Source organism: Jaculus jaculus, chromosome 15, assembly GCF_020740685.1.
Source record: "Jaculus jaculus isolate mJacJac1 chromosome 15, mJacJac1.mat.Y.cur, whole genome shotgun sequence".
Taxonomy (NCBI): domain Eukaryota; kingdom Metazoa; phylum Chordata; class Mammalia; order Rodentia; family Dipodidae; genus Jaculus; species Jaculus jaculus.
The window spans coordinates 25014498-25035023 of record NC_059116.1 but is presented as its reverse complement, the minus strand read 5'-3'; the positions used below and the strand labels follow the sequence as shown (position 1 = coordinate 25035023).

The 20526-nt window shown below is 40.1% G+C and overlaps 1 protein-coding gene across 2 annotated transcripts in view; it reads left to right on the top strand.

The window, feature by feature from the left end:
- The window catches only part of Osbpl1a (oxysterol binding protein like 1A), a 238528-nt gene that overhangs the window by 77086 nt on the left and 140916 nt on the right, over positions 1-20526 (top strand). For both annotated transcript variants that reach the window (XM_004654838.3, XM_045134619.1), the window contains one exon: positions 9231-9312. In XM_004654838.3, coding sequence (XP_004654895.2) covers positions 9231-9312 — 82 coding nt within the window. The remainder of the gene's footprint in view (positions 1-9230; positions 9313-20526) is intronic.

The following is a 20526-nucleotide window of genomic DNA, read 5'->3' as shown; positions in this document are numbered from 1 at the left end:
AACTTATTTATTTGTGAGAGAGGCAGATAGAGATTCTAGTCACTACAAATGAACTCCAGATGCAAGCCCCACCTTGTGCATCTGGCTTACATGGGTCCTGGAGATTTGGACATGAGTTCTTAGGCTTTGCAGGCAAGCACCTTTACCACTAAGCCATCTTTCCAGCCCATGCACTAACTTTTTTTTTTTTTTTTTTTGTTTTTCAAGGTAGGGTCTCACTCTGGCCCAGGCTGACCTGGAATTCACTATGTAGTCTCAGGGTGGCCTTGAACTCACGGCGATCCTCCTACTTCTGCCTCCTGAGTGCTGGGATGAAAGGCGTGTGCCACCACGCCCGGCTGGTACTAACTTTTTAAAGCCACATGTGTAATGTGCTAATCATAATCATAATTCTCAGATCAGTGACCCTTGCAAAAGTAGCATCTACTACAGCATTTAGAATGGTAACATTTAAGACTTGGAAAATAGAGAAGATTTCAGCACATTTTCCAAAAGTGTATTAAACAAGTAAATAAGACTGTGCTTAATTTAGTTAGTATTCCATAAGCACACCAAAAAACAAAACAAAACACCACCAAATCCCCGTTTATCTTCCTCCAGTCAGTGTGAGTGATAAGACCTGGGAGGGTTTATGGGCTGCTGTACCAGCATCTCTGCCATGGTTGTGCTAATTTTAAGACCTTTTTAATGGAAGCTACAGGTAAAAGCATACTAACTTACATACTATTAAGAAACTTTTTTCTAATTTAATATTAAATATAGTAATATAATCCAAAATTTATATAGTCCTCTTCTACCTTCTCTCTCATCCCTCCTCCATTGAACCCACCTTCTTTCCAACTACTTCATCTTCTATTTTGATGGGTTTTTCTTTTTCTTATGTTTTTGCCCTTTTCCATCATTCATGACAACATGTTGATGGGAATGATATTATGCAAATATTAGGCAGAAATATGACAAACGCTGTGAGATCATGAGTGCAATGGCAACTTTGTGTGTCTGGAAGACAGCATTCTAAAGTATTCCTCCCCATCCCTTGATTTTTTACGTTCTTTCTTCCAACTCTTCTACAATGGTCCCTAGTGATGTATATGTCTCAGTTAGCACTGAGCACCCCCCACTCACTTATTCCCAGCACTTTGATGAGGTTTGTGTCTTCCCATTAGACAGTATCATCTGAAAAGAAAAAAGAGAACCTTCTCTAACCTAATGGAAGTGAAGCGCTGATAAATGGGCAGAAACACAAGTATTTAAGGGACCATTTAATGGGCACGACATACCTATTTAGCCAAACCACAGTGGTAGCTTCCATGCTAGGGCTTATGAGCTTCCCTGTCATAGACTTTTAAGTAGGTTTTCAGTACTGTGCGTGATTACCTCCTCTGAAGCAGACCTCAAATCCAATCAGAAAGCAGTTAGTTGCCCCATAACAGTCACGCCACCATTACACAGTGGGCACATCTTTCCTTGATGGCCAGTTGTGCAGCTTTCTAGGGTTTTCTGCTGGTTAAGAAATGTAACGAAAAAAAAAAAAAAAGAAAGAAATGTAATGACTTTTCTGTCCCAGTAGAATGTTTAGCACTTTCTAGCACTGTAACAGCTAGTTGGCAGGGAGAAGGCTTTTAGCTCAGTTCTAGCTTGATTCCTCATTGTCTTACAAGTGAAGCATGGGCATCTTTAGCAATATGGTTTTGCCATCTAGTTCTGATGGGCAACCAAGAGCCTTTGTAATAGCCTGTATTGTTTTGGGGCGCTCAAGAACCTTCATAACTAATAACTAAGAGGGAGGTATTACAGCACCGGCATTCAGATTTTCCTATAACAGCCTATGGCTTTCTGGATGCAGTGTTATCCACCTCCACAGGGTGCTGCGTCCAAACTCTTTTAATATATATATATATTTCTAGTTACCTGACAAAGGCATAGTTTTCTGTATGGCTTATTCATAACATTTTTAGTTTTGATGGCAACTCTTCTCACCCTCTTCTTTCCTCCATTACATTCCCCTGACCGGGCCCACTGAGACCATTCCGCAACCAGTATTCCTCCCTTCTGTCAACATATATATGGTGCCTTCCCCTTTAAGCCCTCCCTTCTTCTCCCTCCCTTATGGCCCTTTACTAGATAGCTTCTTAACCTCTAGTACTGACTCTTCTTCAGTTCACATAAAAATCTAAAAATTCAGATCTAGGATCTGCAAATGAGAAAGAACATGTGGTACTTCACATAAAAATCTAAGAATTCAGATCTAGGATCTGCAAATGAGAAAGAACATGTGGTACTTCACAAATCTTTAAAAAGAATTTTAAAATATTTTTATTTATTTATTTGAGAGACACATAGAGAAAGAGTAAATGAGAGAGTTAAGGGAGGGAGAAAGAGACAGAAAGAAAGGGCACTCCTGCCATTCCAGACAAACTCTAAATACTTGTACCACTTTTTGCATCTGACTTTATGTGGGTACTGGCGATTTGAACCTGGGCCATCAGGCTTTGCAAGCAAATACCTTTAATCAATGAGTTTTCTCAGCAACTCTTCACTTAGTATAATTTAAGAAAATTTTAAAAAGACTTCTTTAGCATAATTTTCAAATAGCCTATCAAGTTCAAATATCTTGTACTTAAATTCATTATTTGAGTATTTTTCATGTTAATTTAAAATTTTTTAAAAAACATATTTATTTATTTGCAAACAGAGAGAGAGAGAGAGAGAGAGAGAAGAGGGAAGAGAAACAGGGAGATAGAGAGAATGGGTACACTAGGGTCTCCAGCTGCTGCACAGAAACTCCTAATGCATGTGTCACCTTGTGCATCTGGCTTTATGTGGGTACTAGGGAACTGAACTTAGGTCATTAGGCTTTGTAGGTAAACACTTTGTCGAAGAGCCATCTCTCCAGCCCATCATGTTAAGATTTTTATTTTTATTTATTTGTTTTGTTTTTCGAGGTAGAGTCTCACTGTAGCCTAGGCTGACCTGGAATTCACTATGTAGTCTCAGGGTGGATTCGAACTCATGGTGATCCTCCTACCTCTGCCTTCCGAGCTCTGGGATTAAAGGCATGCGCCACCTCACCCGACCCTGCCGTCATGTTAATTCTTCAGCCATGAAGCTTGTAAGTACTCATGGTCATCTGAAGGCTGTGAGGACATAGCCAATAAGTGTGTTCAGGTGCTGCAGACACAGCTCTGTCCACCAGTTTGAGTGCTGACTGTGACAGTTCTGATTCTGCCTGAATATTGGGTCAGAATAGGTGAAATCATAAGTGAGCTGTGAAGATGGTAACTTGAAGCTTGTGGTAGACTGGCTCTAGGATGTCCTTGATCTTTTGAGTTAAGTTAGGAGGAAATTCAATTTGGGGACCAGATTTATTCTTGATGTATATAGGTTTTAAAGTAATTCAATATATTCTGTTACCATGATTCAACTACAAGTTGATCTTAATTTCCTCAACAAACCTTGGATTACTAAGTAGACTTATAATGAAATTGAGGGTAGGGCAGATGCCCATACAGGAAAAGTGGCCATATTAATACATTTGGTCTTATTTTATCTCCTGTTAGACTGAGGACCTCCGACCCCAACACCTTTTCTTTTGTCCCTGTACCACTGCCTTGAGGTTAGGTCTCTAGAGAGAAAAGAAATACATCATAGAAATACTGGATTTATGGCATTCCCTTAAGCGCATATTGAGAATATTTAAAAACTACTTTTTAAAAGATAAAGTTGGACTGGAGAGATGGCTTAGTGGTTAAGTGCTTGCCTATGAAGCCTAAGGACCCTGGTTCGAGGCTCGATTCCCCAGGACCCACGTTAGCCAGATGTACAAGGGGGCTTACACATCTGGAGTTCGTTTGCAGTGGCTGGAGGCCCTAGCACGCCCATTCTCTCTCTCTCTGTTGCTGTCAAATAAATAAATAAAACTAAACAAAAATTTTTTTAAAAAAAGATAAAGTCAAGCCCAGTATATTTTTTTCTTTTTTTTTTTGTGGCTTTTCAAGGTATGGTCTCACTACAGCTCAGGCTGACCTAGAATTCACTATGTAGTCTCAGGATGGCCTTGAACTCCTAGTATTGTTTTTTTTTTTTTTTAATATTTATTTATATTTATTTATTTAACAGAGAGGAGAGAGGGAGAGAGAAAGAGAAAGAATGGGCATGCCAGGGCTTCCAGCCACTGCAAACGACTCCAGATGCTTACACCCCCTGTGCATCTGGCTAATGTGGATCCTGGGGAATCGAACCAGGATCCTTTGGCTTTACAGGCAAACGCCTTAACCACTTAGCCATCCCTCTAGCCCTAAAATTTTTTATTTTTGTTTATTTATTTGAGAGTGACAGACACAGAGAGAGAAAGAGACAGGTAGAGAGACAGAGAGAATGGGCATGCCAGGGCCTTCAGCCACTGTAAATGAACTCTAGATGCATGCACCCCCTTGTGCATCTGGCTAATGTGGGTTCTGGGGCAATTGAGCCTCGAACCAGGGTCCTTAGGCCTCACAGGCAAGCGCTTAACTGCTAAGTCATCTCTCCAGCCCTGTTTTTGTTTTTCTTTTTTAACTATCCAGTATACCTGCTACTAGTCATAGATGGCTGTAGATTAAAATCAAAATTTAACTAAAATTTCAGTTCACTTGTTTGTTTACTTTTTGGAACAATGTCTTACTGTGTATCTCTGACTGGCAATCTTCCTGCCTCAGCCTCCAAGTTCTGGGATTTCATGCATAGGCCATCATTCCTGGCTCCATTCCTCCTTTTGACCAGCTACATATCTAGTGTTCAGTAACCGCGTGGGACAGGTGGATAGAGCATGTTTCAGTCATCACTGGAGGTTCTAGTGAACAGCGCTGGGGAGGCTTTTAGGTACTTGGCATGGTGTTAGCCATATATGGGAGTTCTGTTTGTTGAGGATATCTTAACTCTGTAGGATCTCAACTCTGTGTAATGTACAAAGTCGTGCCAAATTTAATCCAAATAACAAAGTAAGTAATGCAAGAGTTTGCTTATTTTAGTGTAAGTGGTTTCTAACAAAACAGACTTCAGGCCTAGATAGTCAAGTATGTGAGGGAACATTAGTTTTCTGTATAGGTTAGTTTGTTTTTAATTTCTCTGTAAGTATCTATTACAAGAGGAAACATAAAGACAATTGAAAAGGCCAGAATAATACCAAGTGTCAAAAGTGGAGGGGAGGGCTGGAGAGATGGCTTAGCGGTTAGGTGCTTGCCTGTGAAGCCTAAGGACCCTGGTTCAAGGCTCGGTTCCCCAGGTCCCACGTTAGCCAGATGCACAAGGGGGCGCACGCGTCTGGAGTTCGTTTGCAGAGGCTGGAGGCCCTGGCGCGCCCATTCTGTCTCTCTCCCTCTATCTGTCTTTCTCTCTGTGTCTGTTGCTCTCAAATAAATAAATAAAAAATTAAAAAAAAAAAGTGGAGGGAAGGGGGTATAGGGCTAGCACTGAGGTCAGCCTGGCTGCAGTTAGGAGTGCTTGTAGATAACTGTGAGGTGCCCTTCTTTGCACTATTAACTTTTTTTTTTTGCAAAGAGATTACTATGTTTTATAATCTGCTACTTTTAAAGTTGGAATTAATATTTCTGGATTTTAATTTGTGTACTGTAAGATCAATTAATTTACATGTTCAGTGCAATACATTTGGGCAACTGTACATACCCGGTATCATCTCCACACCTGTCAGTGTATATAAGGTACTCATCTCTTCCAAAAGTTCCCTTGCTCCTGTTCCAGAAGGGCACCCTTCACATGTCTCAGGCAAGTGAGCTGTGGACACTAAGTTGTTACAGGCATTGTTTCCTGTTCTAGAATTTCATATGAACAAAATCATGCATGTGTTCTTTCTTGTAATCATGTATGTATTAGTAGTCTTTAAAAGAAAAAATATTTGAGAGAGAGGGAGAAAGAAAAAGAGACTGGGTTTCTCCAGTGTCTCCAGCCACTGCAAATGGACTCCAGACACGTTCACCACCTTGTGCATATGGCTTACATGGGTCCTGGGTCCTTTGGCTTCGTAGACAAGCACATTAACTGCTAAGCCATCTCCCCAGCACCCCCCCGCCTTTTGCTTAGTATGAAGTAATATGCTTTCATATATGAATTTTCTCTAGCAAATACTCTGGAATTAATTATTTTGCTTCTACCCTTTCTACCTTTCTCTAGTGGCACATTCTTTTGACACAGCTTTGAGTTGTCCCATAGGTCAGGACAAGGTAATTGAACATCATTTTAAGTGAGGCCAAACTGGTAGCTAAAGCATGTGTGGACAGGAGTTTGAATAGGAGATGGTGGTTGTCATCGGGGCTTAGCTGTTCACTGGTGGGGTCTTCTGATCCATGGGCCCTCTGGGTTCTTATCCTTGTTCTGTAAGTGCTTTGTCCAGACATTTGGGCTGAATTAAAATGCTGTCCACTATCAGGATTGGAACACTGCTTAAAGTGAAGTCTCACTTAAGTAGACTGATTACATGAAACCTTGAGGCTCTAACATCATGTCAGTGGTATGGACGTCAAGACCGTGGTAGATTCTCCACAGAATTGTCAGCATTAACTTTTTGGTGTTATTGCTTTGAGACAAGGCCTGGCAGGCTAGTCCAGGATGACCTGGTACTCATGATATTCCTACCCTAGCTTCCTGAGTGCCAGGATTAACTGATCTGCAGTCGCCATGTCTGCTGTGGCGTTAACATGATTTCATAAGATTTTTAGATTTTTATAACTACTAAGGGGAGATTATGGCAAATTGGAGTATGTTTTATATTTTTCTTTATTAGTAACCTCTTTGTTATTTTCTCATTTGTTTATTTTTAATTTTTATTTATTTATTTATTTATTTGAGAGCGACAGACACAGAGAGAAAGACAGATAGAGGGAGAGAGAGGTAATGGGCGCGCCAGGGCTTCCAGCCTCTGCAAACGAACTCCAGATGTGAGCGTGCCCCCTTGTGCATCTTGTTAACGTGGGACCTGGGGAACCAAGCCTCGAACCGGAGTCCTTAGGCTTCACAGGCAAGCGCTTAACCGCTAAGCCACCTCTCCAGCCCACCTCTTTGTTATTTTTAGTGTCACTGAAAAGGAACAGAATTGGGGGCTGGAGAGATGGCTTAGCAATTCAGGTACTTGCCTGCAGAGCCAAAGGACTCAAGTTTAATTCCCCAGTACCCATGTAAGCCAGATGCATAAGGTGCCACATGGATCTGGAGTTTGTTTGCAGCACCTGAAGAGTCCTGGTGTGCCCATTCTTTCTTTATCTCTCAGCCTCTCAAATAAAATACATTTTAAAAAGGCACAAAATTGTTTCATTAGAATACACATGTTGCACCCAGCCTAATATACTATATGCCTTTTCTTTCTTTTTTTGGGGGGGGGGGTGGTGGTGTTTCAAGGTAGGGTCTCTAGGCCAGGATGACTTGGAATTCACTATGTAGTCCCAGGCCAGCCTTGAACTCATAATGATCCTCCTCCCTCTGCCTCCCAAGTGCTTGGTTTAAAGGCACATGCCACCACTCCTGGCTTTATTAAATAAATAAATATATACATATATATATTTATATATTTGAGAGACAGAAGCAGATAGAATGGGTGCACCAGAGTCTCTACCCAGTGCAAACAAACTCCAAATGCATGCACCACCTTGTGCATCTGGCTTATGTGGATAGTGGGGAATTAAACCTGGGTCCTTCAGCTTCACAGGCAAGTGCCTTAACCACTAAGTCATCTCTCTCCAGCCCTACTATGTGCCTTTTAAAACCAGTGAGCAATGAAGCAGTTCTTATTTTACTTTTAGATAACGGCTTCAGGGAAAATGAATGTGACTTAGGTATTGGAAATGATGCTATGGAGGGTATTTCCTGCCTTTAACTGTAACTTCAGGAGCTATACTGTGTATTAGATTCACAGTCTACAAATGAGTCCAGTGCTTACATTTATAGGCCAAGCCAACGTTCACCATGAAAAGGAAACAGGAAGGCGGTGCCGTTGACTTGCGCACGAGCAGGAGTATTAAATATGCATAGAGTGAGAATGCCGGCTTTCTGTTAATAAGTCATGAGGGATGCATTTGGTTGCAGTGCACATTTCCAGATGCACTTCTTTCCTGCCTTCAGCCGGTGTTCACTGGCTAAAAAGATGAGCAAGTGTATCAAACTTTTTTGTGGGATTTTAAATTGCATGGCATAGGTAGCCTTCTGCCAAATAAATGAGTAAGCATGAGTTATATTTAGATGTCGTTAAGTCTTGAAACAAAATGGAATAATAGAAGTTTAGAGAGAATGTTGCCTGCCACTAGTGTGGCCCCATGAATAATTCTGCTGTGGTTGCGTTAAGCTTCATAAGAACTAAAACATTTATAAAGTGAAATAGGAGACAAGCATGCTTACCTGTGTCACTGAGGCACACTGAGCCACAGTAGTTTGATTTTGAGTGAGCAAATGCTTTGTGATGGACCAGATAAGCTTATGAGTACAAGCAGGGAAGCTTCATGAGGCGGAATCTGTTATTGTGCCTATAAAATGTGATTCCAGTGTTGATAAGGTCAAGGTTCTCAGAATAACTATTTTCAGTTGCCATAGCCAAGGGATTTTCTTGCTTATTCTTTTTACCTCTTTAAAAGAAAACTCTGTAAAAGTAACTTTTATGTGTTTCTGAATCTGCTGTAAGCTAGGATGTAACTTAGATCAAGAAATTTTATATTAATGTTTTAGTTTTAGAGTTTTTACTATTTAGAACTTTTAAATTCAAAGAAAAGGTCTTTCTCTAATTGCCTTCACCTTACTTTCATGCACTTTGACTTACTACAAAATGTCCTGCTGGGTCTGTAGATGTAGATGGTGGCAATGTGTATTTAAATGCTGAATGAAAAGCTTGTGATTTCCAAATGTTAGGACCATCTGGATGTTTTTAAACAATTTTAAAATTTGTTCTTAAGAAATACATTTTATAATTTCTGGATGAATTTAAGCAGACCTAGCCAATCGTACAACTCTTAATTCCTGGCACAAGATATTGTTACTTAATACATTTGTATCTATGTGACTGATGCTGATGGTGTTTGTCATGAAGAAATACTGATTTTATTAAACCATTCAATTAAGTATTATATTCATATCTTCTGGAAAAATAATGTCTTATGTATATCTATGAATTTAAAGTGTTGACAGAAACACTAATGAATAAGTAATGTCAGTGTCCTTTATTTTAAAGTTTTGTCTTTTTTTTTTCCTTACAGAAAGCACAAGCATGTCAACAACGACTAGATAGGGAAATTTCCAGCTTTCTCAGAATGATTAAGGAATGTCCCATGGCTAAAGGTAAAAGAAAAAAAAAACTAACCCCCAAGACCCACTCTTGACCCTTTAGTTTCTTGTTTTACTGAACATTTTAGATGGTTTTATTTATTTATCTAGCTATTTATTTGAGAGAGAGGGAGAATGGGTGTGGGCATGCTAGGCCTTGCAGCCACTGCACATGAACTCCAGATGCGTGCACCGCATTGTGCGTCTTGGCGTACGTGGGTCCTGAGGAGTTGAATCTGGGTCCTTTGGCTTTGCAGTCAAGTGCCTTAACCACTAAGCCATCTCTCTAGCCCTTAGTTTTTGGTTTTGATAAAAATATTCTAAAATTTACAAAAGGCTAGTTTTGAAGTCTACTTCCTAAGATATGTGCCATATTGATTAGTAATACTTTCTTTTAAGAAATACAAATTTAACATTCACATTTGGGACTCTAATTCCATTTGGCTGCAAAATGAGAATTCTGCCTTTGGATCCTGGTAGACATGATTTGGAGTCAGCTTGCTGCTTTGACCAGAGATTTCTCTGAGTCTCAAATCTGTCAATGCAATGGGTTGCTGGTTTTTAGGTCTTGACCTTCTATGACTCTGTAAATGTATATGTTAATTTGTCTACTTTATAAATCTTCCATTTCTGTTAGTTACGAATTATCAAGAGTTGACCATAATTTAAAAATCAAAAGTAAGATGGGCATGGTGGCACATACCTTTAATCCCAGCACTCGGGAGGCAGAAATAAGAGGATCTCTGTCGAGGTCAGTCTGGCACTACATAGTGAGTTCAAGGTCAGCCTGGGCTAGAGTGAGACTCTTATCTTGGGGAAAACAAAATCAAAAGTATTGAAAAAAATGCTTATTCCTTTGTAAACTCATAGAAGTACCATGATTCACAGACTAACTTCTTACTAGTTTCTTTAGACCTTGTGTGCTTCTAAGCATTTTTATCGTGAGCTCCTTTCTCTCACACTCCTAGGTTCAGTTCATATGTTCAGGGATCGTGAAGAAATGTTAGTGTAAGAGAAAATCCATACCTTGGGCATACCTTTACTTTTTTCAACAGAATTTTCTTTTTATATTTGCTTTATCAACAGTGATAACTTTAAGAGTGATAAAAATTAAGTCATTTCAATTAATTGTAAGACTGAAATATTGTATTACTTGGCCCTGTTAATTCTCTATAGACTTCTAAAATAATAATGGCTTCACTAAGTATAATTCATATAGCATGAAATACATGTATGTAGTTCAGTAGATTTTAGTGTACTCAGAGTTATACAACGGTGATAATAGGTGGGATTTTTAAATAGTATCTTTACCAAGAGCCATAAAAAACTGGAAAAGATGCTAACAGAACTTGAAAGAGGTAGACGACATGTAAAGAGTAAATTATTATTATTATTATTATTATTATTAATTATTATTATTATTATTATTGTTATTTTGAGGTAGGGTCTCGCTCTAGCCCAGGCTGACCTGGAATTGACTGTGTAGTCTCAGGCTGATCTCGAACTGATAGCAATCTTCCTACCTCTGCTTCTCTAGTGCTGGGATTAAAGGTGTGCACCACCATGCGTGACTTTTAATTCTTTTTAACTAAACTAAAAAAAAACATTGTCTAAACTACAACCAAACTAATTTATTTATTTATTTTTAAACCTTGAGTCTAGTCTGTGGTTCTGGTTAGCCATATGAGCTGTCATTCATAATGATGACATGCATGTTTGTCTGAGTAATGATTGGTCAGTCCAGTTTGGAGGAACTAATAAGAAATTCTCATTACTATTGGGTGTGATCTCCTCAATGACTCTATGACTTAGCTATTCTGATCACTTTCTTTTCCCCATTGACCCAGGGTAGTAACTTTAATACCACTAGTCTCTGTTAGTCCACTTGGCCTTCCTTGTCTTTATGAGAGGTCTCTGAAAATCCCTCACAATCTTTGAGCATGCTCGCTCTTCCTGCCAAATTCCTCCTCAGAGCTCTTCCTCTCAGGAATTTCAACTTGTCTTAATACATGTTGTCTCCCCCCACCCCACCTTGCTCTGTTTTTCTCTGTCAGCCCTCACACTTCCTCTATGCATGTGAATTGCGACTTCCTGCCTCTACTAACAAGTGTATAAGCTCTACATACATGTGATGTTTGCTTAACTATCATAGCACCCATCAGTGAAGGGAGCTTCATGGGTCTGGGCTTGAGTGTTCTTGCCCTCCCCCCTCTTTCTCCCCTTCCCTCTCTCCCTCATTCTGTTTTTCCATTTGTTTCTCTTTCTCTCTTCCTCTGTTTTTCTCTCTCTCACTGACCTATTTGTCTAGCTTATAAATTTGCATCTTCTTTCTCTCAGATACAGAGAGGAAGCAGTAATGAATTTGTTCTGTCTTGTTAGTAAATGTAAGGTCATACAAGTCACTGGGATCTTTTAGCACCAAACAAAATAGAGAAGAAGCTGGGAAAACTGGAGTAGTTTGCATTCTGGTCACCAGGGAGCCAGGGCTAATGCTGTGATTTTTATATCTACTCCTGCCCTCTGCATTCACTTTTTGTTTGAACTGGGGTGAATCTTTGAGTAATTGTTTTATTGAGGGTCTTGAGCTATCACTTCTCCCTCTTTAAATCTTTATTTTGCCCTATTTGATTTTCTTCATTTTGGAAATTCAGTTCTACCTTCTCCCTTTGGATACTCTGAATGTTCCTGTACCTGCCTGAATGTTTCATCTCTTGCCGCTTAGTTGCTCAGATCATCTTCACTGTTCTGTGCTGCATTCAGACTTCTTTTTATTTCTTTCTGCTGGAGGCTGGATTTAGTGCCTTGCCCATGTTAAATGGGACTGCTGCTAGGCCATACCTCAGAGCTGTTTTCATCAGAACTGCTCTAGTTTCAGTTTCTTTCTCAGTTTTATTACTTCTGATTTTTAGTCTTAATGACTGTCTGTAAATTCTAGATGGAGGCTTTACAATTTGTCATCTTCCCACAGCATGTGACCTTTCATATGTATGTATTTTTAATTTTTTTCTCAAATAGTTGCACACTTACCAGTTTCAAGCCTCAGTCAGAACACTTCTGTAGCTCTTGTTGTGGAGCTAAAACTGTTCAGTCTGCTGGAAGTCCCTCACCACAGGCCATGTCTGGATGGGGAGCTCTTCTGAGCAGCTGTTCATACCCTCTTCCTAATGGTGGTGCTTGTGTTGAGACTGCAAAGGTTCTCTGAATCCTGGCTAATGGCTTAAAATTTGGACTTCATAACTAGATGAGTTGCAAGTCACGGATTCCCATTCATTTTGGTTCCCACCCAGAGCAATAGGCAAAAATACCCTTTACTGCTAGATCAAGGATATGTTTCATTCCTACTTCCTGACCTGCACCCCCACTTTCCCTCCCCCATGTGAAAGAGTGTGTGTGTGTAGGGGGGTGAGTGGGAGGAGGGGTAACCATTATACAAGGCTTTATTCCATTGATTCTGGTGGTCAGAGACTTAGAGCTTCCCCTCATGGGCATAAAAAACCCTTATCTTGGACTGGAGAGATGGCTTAGTGGCTAAGGTATAAGCCTGCAACGCCTAAGGACCCAGGTTCAATTCTCCAGGTCCCACGTAAGCCAGCTGCACATGGTGGCGCATGTGCCAGGAGTTTGTTTGCAGTGGCTAGAGGCCCTGACACACCCATTCTCTCTCTCTCTTTCTCTCTCTGTCTCAAATAAAATAAATAAGTAAAATGTTAAAAAGCCCCTTATCTTTTAATCTCTGGGTTGATGTTTTGAGACCCACCTCTATCCTTGCCCCTTGTCCACTAGCCTAGTACCAGCCTAGACTTGTCTAATTTCTCGCCTATCTAAGGTTTCCTTCTTTCAAACTCTATTAGTATTTTTTTTAATTTTTATTTATTTATTTATTTGAGAGTGACAGAAAGAGGCAGATAGAGAGAGAATGGGCATGCTAGGGCCTCCAACCACTGCAAACGAACTCCAGACACACGTGCCACCTTACTATTTTATTGAGTGTCTTCATGGGTTGCGGTTGGTGAGATGATCCTCATCAACTTAGTGTGCCAGGACTGCACATGCCACATGTGCTTCCTAATGTAAAGTGTATCAGTAGCATTCCATAGGTGTGTCGTCTAGGGAAGTACCATCCACGTGTATTCATTTGTCGTGTATTTCCCTGTGCACTTTTTCTGTTCACTTATTTGTGCCTTATAACAACCCTGTGCAGTACATGCAGTTGGTATAAACTCTAAAGGTGATCTAACACAGGCATGGAAAGTGTACTTTGTCTTAATTGCCAGTGAAAACCAGAGTCAGCATTTGGTTGTAGGCTGCCTGGCTACAGAGACTAGAATAAATCAAGAATTCTGGCTTACCCTTGAACATTTGATCTCCTAACTAGGAAGGCTCGCCCATTCATGATCAGATCCATGTTGTAAGGCAGGCTTTGTTGAGGACATTAGCTTGCCTGCTGTAATTTAGGTTGTTAACTCCTATTGTCTCTTGGTTAGAAGTTCAAGGAAGGGTGGGATTGAATAGAACAGAATTTTTCAAACTACAATAAAGAAATCCCCCTTTTATTTTCTTGTCAATCGTTTCCTTCTCTTATCTTCATGTTTGTTCCACCATTACCGTTTCCCAAGCCCAGACCTTGGAGTCATTATTTTTTAAATTTATTTTTATTAGATTTGTACATATTTAGTATGTAAACAACACATGTTGATACTATCCTTTCCCTCATTCCTGCCACTTTTCTAAAGAGACCCTCCTTGTTGGGGATGCAGATCAATCCCATGGGGATTGTGGGTCATGCATTGTGGGGACAGCAGTCAGTTATGGGTGAGAGGCAATGTCTCTGTGCATAATGTCCCAACTTGTGGCTCTAACAATCTTTCTGCCCCCTCTTCTGCAAAATTCCCTGAGCCATGTTAGGTGCATTTTAAGTCTACCTCAGTGATGGGCTTTTAGGAGCCTCTGGATCTCTGCTTTGGTAGATGTAGAGTGTCCTCAGTGCCTGTCTCCTTCACCCTTCTGCTCATAGCAGGTTCACTGAGAAAGCAGCACTCTCGCTCATTTCCCCAAGACCTCTGTGGTTTCAGCTGGGTCTTGGGTGAAGTGTGCTGGGTTGTTTATCGCCTCCGGTCCCGTTCCCATCTGAAAAAGAGAAGCAGAATCTCCAATGGAGAGTGAGATCACCACCAGTTAAATGGGATAACCATTATTAATTTAGAGAGAATTTAACGGGTATAGACCCTCTTATATGCCAAGATTAGTGGGAGGTTGGCATTGGAAAACAGAATCGTTATTTGGATATGATTCTGACTTGTTTCCCAGTTCCAGATATGGTTTCTTTTCCACTGAGGGGATTCGTTAGTCAATCCCAGAGCAGTTGACTACCCACCATGGTTGTGTGCCACTATTACACTTGTGTGAGCATCACATCAGGTTGTTTGCTTCTAAGTAGCTTAGACAGATGTTGGCCACTTTCCCCTGGTAGCTCATATAGCACCTTCCAGCACTAGATAGGCTAATTGTCTGGCGACTGGCTCTCTTCCAGATTGCAGCCAGGTCTTTCCATGCCAACAGCGTGTGGTGTCTTCAGCAGTAGGGTCTTACCATTAACCTCTGGTGATTTAAAAAAAATTTTTTGGGGGGGTTATTTTTATTTAGAGAGAGAGAGAGAATGGGCGCACCAGGGCTTCCAGCCACTGCAGATGAATTCCAGATGCCCCCTTGTGCATCTGGCTAACGTGGGTCCTGGGGAATCGAGCCTTGAACCAGGGTCCTTAGGCTTCACAGGCAAGTGCTTAACCACTAAGCCATCTCTCCAGCTCTCTGGTGATTTTTTAAATTGTTTTCTTAGTTTCCAATTCATTAATTTCTGCTCTAATCTTGATTATTTCTTTCTGTCTGGAGTTCTTTGGATTGGATTATTCTTTTCTTTTTTTCAGTGCCTTTAGGTGGACAGTTAGATTATTAACTTGGGATCTCCCTGACTTTTTAATGAAGACATTTAGTGCTATGAATTTCCCCTTAGCACTGCCTTCATTGTGTCCCATAAATTTTGGTAGGTTGTTTTTTCATTTATTCAATTCTAGGAGTTTTACAATTTCTTTTTTGATTTCTTCCATGTACCATTCATTGTTTAAAAGTGTGTTATTTAGTCTTTAGGAGCTGGTGGAGTTCTTGATATATATCTCTTGTTGTTAATTTTTAGCTTCAAAGCATTGTAATCTTACAAAATGCAGGAAGATGCTTCATTTTCCTGACTTTATGGAAGCATGCTTTATAGCCGAATATATGGTCAATTTTGCAGAAGGTTCTGTGGGCTGCTGAGAAGAATATGTATTCTGTAGAGTTGGGATAAAAAGTTCTGTAGATGTTCATTAGGTCGAGTTGATTTATGATGTTGTTGAGCTCTATTATTTCCCTGTTGATTTTCTGCTTGGAAGATCTGTCTATTGCTGATAGTGGAATATTGAAGTCTCCAACTATGATGGTGTTGGTGTTTGTTTCTGTTTTATTGTCAAGTAGATTTTGCTTTATAACTGTTGTACACCTGTGTTTGTCACATATATATTTATGATTGTGATATGCTCATGTTGGACCATTCCCTTGATGAATAAGAAGTGGCCTTCTTTGTCTCTTTTGATTACTTTTGGTTTGAAGTCTATTTTATCAGATATTAATATAACAACACCCCTTTGTTTTTTAATCTCCATTTGTTTAACAAATCATTTTCCATCCATTCACCCTGAGGAGGTGTATGTTTTTAGTGGTGAAATGGGTTTCTTGAAGACCACATATAGAAGGGTCCAGTTTTTTGCTCAACCCTGTTACCCTGTGTCTTTTTTTAAAAAATATTTTGTTGTTCATTTTTTATTTATTTATTTGAGAGTGACAGACACAGGGAGAAAGACAGATAGAGGGAGAGAGAGAGGATGGGCACACCAGGGCTTCCAGCCACTGCAAACGAACTCCAGACGCGTGCGCCCCCTTGTGCATCTGGCTAACGTGGGACCTGGGGAACCATGCCTCGAACCAGGTTCCTTAGGCTTCACAGGCAAACGCTTAACTGCTAAGCCATCTCTCCAGCCCACCCTGTGTCTTTTGATGGATGAATTAAGACCATTAATATTTAATGTTATTACTGTGAGGTTTGAATTAATCCCTGCCATGATGAGGTTTCTTTTGGGGTTTGGTGCTGTCTTGTACTATGTTGAGCCTGGTCTATTTTTTGTTATTGTGATCTTGTTGGCTCTTGAGATTGGTTGGTTGACTGTTCTGTGTTGAGTATTCCCTTGAGTATTCTCTGCAGGTTATATGTTCATATAATCATAGAGTTGACTGTTTTCATGGAAAGTTTTTCTTTCACCATCTATTATGAGGAATACTTTTGCTGGGTAGAATAGCTTGGGTTGGAAGCCATAGATTTTTAGTCTTTGAAGTGTTTGTTCCAGGCCCTACTGGCTTTCAGGATTTCCATTGAGAAATCTGAGGTAATTCTGTTGAGATTGTCTTTGTATGTTGTGAGTTTTTTCTTTTGCTGCTCTTAACACTCTTTCATTGTTAAGTGTTTTTACTCTGATTCTTATTTGGTCTTGTCTGTTTGGTGTTCTGTGTGCTTCTTGTATCTGGATGGGCCTCTCTTTTGAGAGATTGGGAAGTTTCTCTTCAATAATTTTGTTGCATATGTTCTCTGTGCTTCTGGCCTGGATTTCCTCTCCTTCTAGAATACCCATGATCCAGCTGTTTGGTCATTTTAGTGTATTCCAAAGTTCCCTCATATTCTGCTCACTTGACTTTTTGAATTTAGTGAAGTTTTTGGCCTTCTGATCATTTTCTTCTGTTTTATCTTCCAGGTTAGAGGTTCTGTCTTCCACATGAGTAACTCTGTTGGTGAGGTGTTCTAGAGAGGCTTTTATAATTTCTATTTGATTTTTGTTTTCTGTTGTGTTATTTTGCTCATGTCTATCTCTTTTTTGAGGTATGATTTCAGTTCAAGTTCTGATTTTCTTGATGCTTCCTAGAATTCATTCATGCATTGATCATTTCTTCATTAAACTTAATCAAGTAGTTGTTGAGCTCTTTCATTTCTTGACTCACCTTCAATTCATTTATATATCTTTTGAGGGTTCTAACATTTTCTTAAACCAAGTTAAGCCTACTGTCAAAAGCTGAATGCTCTAAGAAACGATTCCGTTCAATTTCATTGATACAATTTTTGGTTCTTTGATGGTTTGCTTCCATTTCAGCAGTTTTTTTGATCAGGGTGTCATTGGTTGTTGAGTTTTCATGTTGCGAATGAATTTCTGTTGATTTCTCTATGATTTCATTGCAGGCTTCCATTGCAGGACTAGGCATCCTTGGTGGAAATTTCCTCAGCTTTCTGGCTTTCATTGGCTTTTTTGTATTGTTGTCTACCCATTTTAGGGAGACTCTTTATTTTGTTGAGGAGGAAGCAAGTTTTTGTCTTTTGGCCTGTGTACCCTCTGTCTCAGGTGAACAGGGATGTTGGTACCCAGTGGCCAGTCAGGATACCAGAGCAAAAGGTCTGATTCCATGGCTCACACAGGGACCAGGCCTTCCCAAGCAAGACACAAGGGGACCTACCAGGACCAGGGAACCTGGAAAAGTCAGAGAGTAGTGCTCTGGCCTGCTCATACCTCGCTGTGCCTGCCAGCACGCCCTCCTGTGCAGGGAACTTGGACCAGGGAGCTGGGAGGATCAGGGAAATGGGTCTGTCCTAGTCACTCCGAGCCACTGTGCCCGCCCACACACCCTCCCACCGACTGCCACCCTTGGAGTCATTCTTAATTTTTTTTTTTTTTTTTGGGTTTTTTTGAGGTAGGGTCTCACTCTGGCTCAGGCTGACCTGGAATTCACTCTGTAATCTCAGAGTAGCCTTGAACTCTCAGCGATCTTCCTACCTCTGCCTCCCGAGTACTGGGCTTAAAGGCGTGCACCACCACGCCCAGCTCATTCTTAATTTTTTTGCCTGTGCAGATAGATGTCAGATCAAACTTACCTCTTTGTATATCTACTTTGTGTATCCCCTTCCATAATTCTAAAAAAGGCACTAGCAGTCTTTCTCACGCAATACATCAACACCTCCTCCATCTGTCTCCTTAGAGTCTTCATTCCTTAGTTCAGTTATAAAGTGGACCTCAGGTGTGGTATAAATGCTGAGGCAACTGACCGCAAGCGCCACGTCCTTTCTCTCGCAGTGCCCTGTCTTCTTCTTCCTTCCTTCACTGTCCTCATGAGCGTGAACACACTTTTCTCATCCATTAGAGTCTTAGCATATGTTTGCAAGTTGTGAAAGAACTTTTTCTTTTCTTTTACCTGTAGTTTCCAAAAGCTCCTTTGTGTCTTTAAGATGAGCCTCAGTGTTCCTCCTACATGTTTCCAAATCACTCTACACTTTCCCCACTATGCCCTGAGTAATCTTTTAGTGTGATTTGTATTTCTCTTCCCTGCTCTGGGCAGGCCTACCCTTTTGGGGCCTTAGAAAGGACAGAAAGAGCAAGACAAAAGGTATAGGCTATCACAACTGCTCCCAATAACCCCATTTTCTAAGGCCACTGGACAGCACCTTCTTCTTTGGCCTAAGCTTTCTTTCAGCAACAAGTTTAGGGAGTTCAATTGGTAGGGCAACATGCCTGTTTAAGTAGTTTATTGTTTATTTTTATTCCTAAGTCTGCAGGAGAAAGTTCTTTCAAACTTGTAAACCAACATCATGTGCTAACACATCCCCGACTTCTTCCCTCTCCTCACTCTGTGTGGCATGGACCTTACCAAGATCCCTTGCCTGACCTGCCCTTAGGTGGGGCTCTCTTGGTCACACGTGGCTCTGCCCTAATTACTGTTTACTATATGCCTCTACTTTTCTCATAAGGCAAGAGGCCATTGAACATTTCAGTCAGGAGTAATGCAAGCCAATTAATAGCCCTTGATTGAGAATTTATTCAGTCTGATTAAAATGAATCTCCTTATTGCCCCATTTTGCATTTGTTGGCAAATAAATGAAAAACACATGTTACACTTCTGCTGAGAGCTTTTCTATAGACCCGTAGAGTCTACGCCTCAAGCACTCATGAGCTGGTGCTATCTTTTCTAAATTTCTAAACATAACCCATTCTATTTTTTACAATTTAAAAAAAAAATTTTCCTCCTTATAAACTCTCCGAAATAACCAGTTTTATTTTCCCTTTTTCTTGGTAGAAAGCAAGTTCTATGAGGAAGGTCAAAGGTGGATTCTGTCCCTATACCTTTGTCTCCAGCACCTTGCACAGTGCCTGTTGCTGCTTGCCATTCAGTAAATAAATGGTAGAGGAGATCTTCTCATCTCTCTCAAATTCTCATTGGTTCTCATTTGGACACTGTCATCCTCTTAGGTCCACAATTTTGGTGTTACTTGAAAATAATGATGAATAGGTATTTTAGATAGGATTGCTTTATTGGGCTTCAACTCAATCCTGCTTCTGGTTTGTAATAACTCTCTTCTCTGAATGCTTAACATTTTATAAAGAATGTCCATGTCAGGCATGTGGTGCATGCCTTTAACCCAGCACTTGGGAGGCAGAGGGAGGAGGATTGGCATGAGTTTGATGCCAGCCTGGGACTAAAGAGTGAGTTCCAGGTCAGCCTGAGCTACAGTGAGACCCTACTTCGATAAAAACAACAAAAAGAATGCCCACTTTACCTTCTATTTATCTTATAACATCACCGGTATTAACTTTTCCTTCTTATTAACTTAATTCAGCTTTATTAATTTAAAACTTACTTAAAATTTAGCTGTATATTTTATGCCCTCTACAGTAGTTTCATGTATATTACCTACCATTTGCTGACACATAGGATATTCCAAGGTACAATTGTGTCCAAATCAGAATCTTAATGACAATAAGTAAAAAATATATGACTCTATATATGAATATTATAGGTGGTCCCTCTCCTCTTGAGTTTTTTCAAGTTATAATCTTAAAACAGTAGTTTTTATGTGCAAGTATCTTTTTCTTCATTTTGAGGAGAGTACTGATTTTCTGAGTTTCTATAACTCCAATCTGGTATTAAAGTCAGTTTTTAAATGCCTCCATTCACACCTGTTTCATTTTTATTTTCACCATAAAATAGATTTGTCTCCATTTTGTATTTTTCAAAATTTTTATTTATTTGCAAGGAGAACTCCAAATGTCTACATCATTTTGTACATGGGTACTGAGGAGTTGAACCCAGGCCACTGGGCTTTGCAAG